General features: G+C 39.5%; 1 protein-coding gene across 1 annotated transcript; it reads left to right on the top strand.

The window, feature by feature from the left end:
• The first annotated feature begins 3,069 nt into the window (after nucleotides 1-3,069).
• mrps14 (mitochondrial ribosomal protein S14) lies at nucleotides 3,070-5,136 on the top strand. Its single transcript, XM_020462615.2, has 3 exons — nucleotides 3,070-3,201; nucleotides 3,728-3,892; nucleotides 4,629-5,136. The coding sequence occupies exons 1-3, from the start codon at nucleotides 3,130-3,132 to the stop codon at nucleotides 4,809-4,811; spliced, it is 420 nt and encodes a 139-aa protein (XP_020318204.1). The 5' UTR covers nucleotides 3,070-3,129; the 3' UTR covers nucleotides 4,812-5,136.
• The last annotated feature ends 808 nt before the right edge of the window (nucleotides 5,137-5,944 follow it).

Below are 5,944 nucleotides of genomic sequence, written 5' to 3'. Positions count from 1 at the left end.
AAGCTGGGCCTAAAATAGTCTGATGTGATTAATGAGGAGCATCCAGACGCTGCACTTGATGAATTTATGAAGTTGCTTCTTCCAATTATTGATAAACATGCACCTCCATTGATTGATGAGCAATTGAAAAACAGTATGGTTGAAAGAGATGGGGCAAAAGGAGTGGCTAATTAGTCTGGATGCACATCTGACTGGCTTACTTACTGCAAATTGAGAAATTATGTGACTAAACTCAACGAAAAGAAATAGACACTTTATTATGAAGCCAAGATCAATGATATAAAAACACTTTGGAGTACTTTAAATGAAATTATGGGCAGAAAGACAAATTAAACAAATTCTTTCATCGAATCAGATGGCTTATTCATCACAAAACCATTTGATGTTGCCAATTATTTAAATTATTATTTCATTGGCAAAGTGGGCAAACTTTGGAAGAAAATGCTAACAATGAACAGTGAGCAATTGTATTCATGCATAAAAAAACAAATAATGAAAGAAAAGCATTGCATGTTTGAATATTGTAAAGTTAGTGTGGGAGAGGTGGAAAAATAGTTATCGATCAATAATGACAAACCTCCTGGCATTGACAACTTAGATGGAAAGCTACGGAGGATGGTAGCTGACTCTATAGCCTCTCCTATGTGTCATATTTTTTATTTGAGCCTAGAGGAAAGTCTTTGTCCTCAGGCATGGAGGGAAGCCAAAGTAATTCCACTACCCAAGAGTGGTAAAGCAACCTTTACTGGTTCTAACAGCAGCCCTAGAAGCTTGCTGCCAGCTCTCAGCAAACTGTTGGAAAATATTGTGTTTGACCAAATACAATGCTATTTCTCTGTAAACAAATTAACAATAGACTTTCAGCATGCTCATAGAGAAAGGAACTCAACAACACTGACATAAATGACTGATGATTGGCTAAAATAAATTGATAATAAGAAGATTGTGGGAACTGTACTGTTAGATTTCAGTGCAGCCTTTGATATTATTGACCATAACCTGTTGTTGAAAAAACATGTGCTCTGGCTTTTCAACCTCTGCCATATTGTGGATTCAGAGCTATCTATCTACCAGAACTCAAAGGGTTTTCTTCAATGGAAGCTTCTCTAATGTCAAACATGTAAAGTATGGTGTACCGCAGGGCAGCTCTCTAGGCCCTCTACTCTTTTCTATTTTTACCAATGACCTGCCACTGGCATTAAACAAAGCATGTGTGTTCATGTATGCTCATGATTCAACCATATACGCATCAGCAACCACAGCTAATGAAGTCACTGCAAATAGTTGCAGTCTGTTTTGGAATGGGTGGCCAGTAATAAACTGGTCCTGAACATCTCTAAAATGAAGAGCATTGTATTTGGTACAAATCATTCCTTAAGTGCTAGACCTCAGCTGAATCTGGAAATGAGTTGTGTGGCTGTTGAACAAGTTGAGGAGACTAAATTACTTAGCATTACCTTAGATTGTAAACTGTCATGGTCAAAACATATACAGTGCCTTGCGAAAGTATTCGGCCCCCTTGAACTTTGCGACCTTTTGCCACATTTCAGGCTTCAAACATAAAGATATAAAACTGTATTTTTTTGTGAAGAATCAACAACAAGTGGGACACAATCATGAAGTGGAACTACATTTATTGGATATTTCAAACTTTTTTAACAAATCAAAAACTGAAAAATTGGGCGTGCAAAATTATTCAGCCCCCTTAAGTTAATACTTTGTAGCGCCACCTTTTGCTGCGATTACAGCTGTAAGTCGCTTGGGGTATGTCTCTATCAGTTTTGCACATCGAGAGACTGACATTTTTTACCATTCCTCCTTGCAAAACAGCTCGAGCTCAGTGAGGTTGGATGGAGAGCATTTGTGAACAGCAGTTTTCAGTTCTTTCCACAGATTCTCGATTGGATTCAGGTCTGGACTTTGACTTGGCCATTCTAACACCTGGATATGTTTATTTTTGAACCATTCCATTGTAGATTTTGCTTTATGTTTTGGATCATTGTCTTGTTGGAAGACAAATCTCCGTCCCAGTCTCAGGTCTTTTGCAGACTCCATCAGGTTTTCTTCCAGAATGGTCCTGTATTTGGCTCCATCCATCTTCCCATCAATTTTAACCATCTTCCCTGTCCCTGCTGAAGAAAAGCAGGCCCAAACCATGATGCTGCCACCACCATGTTTGACAGTGGGGATGGTGTGTTCAGGGTGATGAGCTGTGTTGCTTTTACGCCAAACATAACGTTTTGCATTGTTGCCAAAAAGTTCAATTTTGGTTTCATCTGACCAGAGCACCTTCTTCCACATGTTTGGTGTGTCTCCCAGGTGGCTTGTGGCAAACTTTAAATGACACTTTTTATGGATATCTTTAAGAAATGGCTTTCTTATTGCCACTCTTCCATAAAGGCCAGATTTGTGCAATATACGACTGATTGTTGTCCTATGGACAGAGTCTCCCACCTCAGCTGTAGATCTCTGCAGTTCATCCAGAGTGATCATGGGCCTCTTGGCTGCATCTCTGATCAGTCTTCTCCTTGTATTGTTTTATAAATGATTAAGGACTGCCCTCAACCAATTTGATGTGAAACTGATTAAATCCAAACATTATTCAGATTCAGATATCAAATCACTTCATCACTGAACAAATACTGCCATCCTTAGGTGAAAATGGGGTTCTGCAGGGAATCTATCTCCTTTTCCCTTCTCGATCGAGTCATTAAAGCATAATTTAATTGTATTTATTATTGTTATTCAATATATTTTGTGTTTATTGCATTTGCATTGCACCTGACCTGAATGAGTTCACACAGTGTAAAAGGTCATCACTAGTTACAATATCATTATGGCTAAACTCTGCCTATTTCTACAATTTCTCTCAAAACCTGATTTTAAATCTAACACTAACCTTAACCCTGACTTAACCACACTGCTAACCTGATGCCTAACCCTAGCCTTAAATTAAGACAAAAAAAATAGTTTTCATAAATTGTTGCGATATAGACAATTTTACTTTGTGGCTGTAATAGTGACAACCCAGTAAAAACGACATGCAGGCCAACTCCCGCCTTGTCGCAAGGTGGTAGTATTGTGCACATCAACATTTTGAGCATTACAGAAGAAGACGCAATTGTCAAGATGGCGGCGGCCTGTAGGACTGCACTTGCGGGGTTAAATGTTTTTCACCCCTCCTTTTGTACACCTAAACAGGTATGACGTCGTTTGAATTATTGTTAAGGATTTCATCAAGGGTACATTTCAGTTGTGGACTTTATAGCCTGAAAGAGGAGGAGAATACGGGATTGCTAGCTAGTATGCTAACGAAAGCCTAGCTCTGGTCCATCGCGCTACAACAACAAATTATTTGAACCTTCTTATGATGGGATCAAGGTCAGGGAGTTGGTCAACCATAGTTTGCCAGTGCTGTGATACGATCATGTAAAATAATGACTTTATCTGCACTAGGCAAGACAGTTTGAGGAGTGATTCCATACATTTAGCCAATATTACATTCAGACCATGCAGTCAATCTACAGCTATACACTGGCTGAAGTCAGTTGATGATAGGACTTAGACAATTTGATACAGGAACTGATATTGTATCCTATCAGTACTCACAGTGTTGGATCAACACTACGAGCTGTATGCGCATCCTACGCATGAACGTGGACCAGAGGTAGATCTCCTGTATGCTATCATCTGTGTATGGTTTCTCAACTTCATGTCTGTGTTCCAGACTCTGAGAAGCTGCTGGAGTGTGGTGGAGCAAGTCAGAGGGTACTATGTTGACTGGAGAATGCTACGCGACGTGAAGAGAAGGCAGATGGCCTTTGACTATGCAGATGAAAGACTACGGATCAATGCACTAAGGAAGAACACTGTTCTCCCCAAGGAGCTTCAGGTAGCCCACAATTATGCATATTGTGCTTCAACTATCTTTTCTGTGGTTGTAATGTTCAGTATTTTGTGTTTTGTTAAATAGTTTGTTGGGATGTTCTTGCCCCAGTATCTGTGCATTAGAGATGCCGACGATGAGTATGAGATGGCTTCTCTAACGCTTAGGAAGTTTTAATTCAAACTCCCATTAGACAGCAACAAAAAGTATATTTTTAAATCACTCATTACTGCCATGCACAGGTCGGAAGTCTACAACAGCTCCGTACATTGGAGGTGCCAAGGTGGCATTTTTTTTTAGTTGCTTGTAAATTTTTGGATGTACATACTGGCCGTAAATGAAGATCATTGCCCAGTAAAACTCCATATTTGGTGAGTAAAGAATGTATTTTGACATTAACGCTAGCAGAGCTGTCGTTAATGAGAAAAGACACGTCATACTCATCGTCAACATCTCGAAAGCACAGATCATGTTCTTATTCCCCCACCCCCTTATGTTGCTTTTAGTGCCACACTGATATTGATTACTGCGTTGTGGGGTTTAGAGCTTGCAAGAAAGGCATTTCACTGTACTTGTGCGCGTGACATTGAAACTTGAAACTACTGGGGCGGGGATGTCCTATGATAACATTATCATTATACATTATAATTTCATTAATGGTAACTACAACTTGTTTGAGTAGCTTATATTTGATGAATATTAAGCCTCCACTGTTTTACATGACAAATAACTATCCTTGCAGGATGTTGCCGATAAAGAAATCGCCGCGCTACCACGTGACAGCTGCCCAGTACGAATCCGGAATAGATGTGTGATGACCTCACGGCCGCGTGGCGTCAAGCGCAGGTGGCGTCTCAGTCGCATAGTCTTCCGTCACCTGGCGGACCACAACCAGATGTCTGGAATACAGCGGGCCATGTGGTGATTTTATTTATCTCAATGATGTAGTGGTAAAAAATGATAATAATAGGTGGTCATCGTTTGCGGTGAGTAAAGTAATGGTCCCTAAACCTGCAGAAGATGGGTAAACACTCGTGCAAAATATAAAAGCATTTACGTGCATTTATCCTCTACTACACTACTGGTGATTAGGGTTAGTCATTGTCGGACGACCGGACCAACACAGTACACTATGCTGTGAACTCTGTTTTTCTTTTCCACACCACTTTGAATTATGTTAATTGAAGGTTGCAACTGACAGCTTAAAAGTGTCAATTGTATTAAAACAAATAAAAGGATGTATGTTTGAATCCCCTGATTGTCTTTTAATGAGAATCGCTGCTTTGCTGTTGGCGTTGTAAAAAGCCTTATGTCAAGGATGCTCCTGAGATAACTAGCATTTTCTATGTTCAATTAACCATTTGGTATGGCTGAGAGCTCACAGTGCTCAAATGAGGTTGTCCATTCACTTGTTATCATTCTGAGAAAGTGCTTCCACTAGCAAAGTGTCTTTTCCATTATTGAATGTAAATATTCAATGGGAGCTCAATTCGTTAAAAAATTTTTCACTAACTGGTCTTTTGAACAATGACATCAGGTCTTTTCACAGATCTTTTTCACAGCCAGATCTTTTTCACAACCAGTGTGGCTCACATTTATCCCTGAGACATTAACTACGTTGACATGCACACCAGTGTCCCGTTATTATTCAGGATACTCAAGTATTCTGTTTTTGAGTTGACAAATATAAACATCTTCCCGTTTACAATAACCTGAAAAGGCTTGTATCCCGGTTATGAGAAACCTGGATAAGATGCCTGGGGTATGCTGATCTAAAATGGGATACTGTGGCATGTAAACCTCTCATCCTGTTTACTGATGTTTTTGCGGTCTGCACAGGCTCAGTTGCACATATGGGTGTTGTGATGTTTTCATCTGACTGTCAAATATATCACTTCAAAATGTAGGCTACCTGAGCAGTTTGATCCACCATAATCTCCACTCCTGTTCCCGAGACAAAATTAACATTTGTTGAATATTTTCACTGTAAGTTAATATAATTATGATTATATTATGCTACATGTGAGAGTTTATAGGCCTAGTCAGTGTTCAGATTTC

This window comes from Oncorhynchus kisutch, linkage group LG27 (genome assembly GCF_002021735.2).
Source record: "Oncorhynchus kisutch isolate 150728-3 linkage group LG27, Okis_V2, whole genome shotgun sequence".
Lineage (NCBI taxonomy): Eukaryota > Metazoa > Chordata > Actinopteri > Salmoniformes > Salmonidae > Oncorhynchus > Oncorhynchus kisutch.
Note: the sequence above shows the minus strand (reverse complement) of the source record. Positions and strands in the feature narration are given on the sequence as shown.

Bases quoted from the DNA above. Each gene is read 5' to 3' on its own strand.
- mrps14 (XM_020462615.2), top strand. From the start codon at position 3,130: ATGGCGGCGGCCTGTAGGACTGCACTTGCGGGGTTAAATGTTTTTCAC. The intron at 3,202-3,727 runs GTATGACGTCGT...TCTGTGTTCCAG, and splicing joins CCTTTTGTACACCTAAACAG to ACTCTGAGAAGCTGCTGGAG. The intron at 3,893-4,628 runs GTAGCCCACAAT...CTATCCTTGCAG, and splicing joins TTCTCCCCAAGGAGCTTCAG to GATGTTGCCGATAAAGAAAT.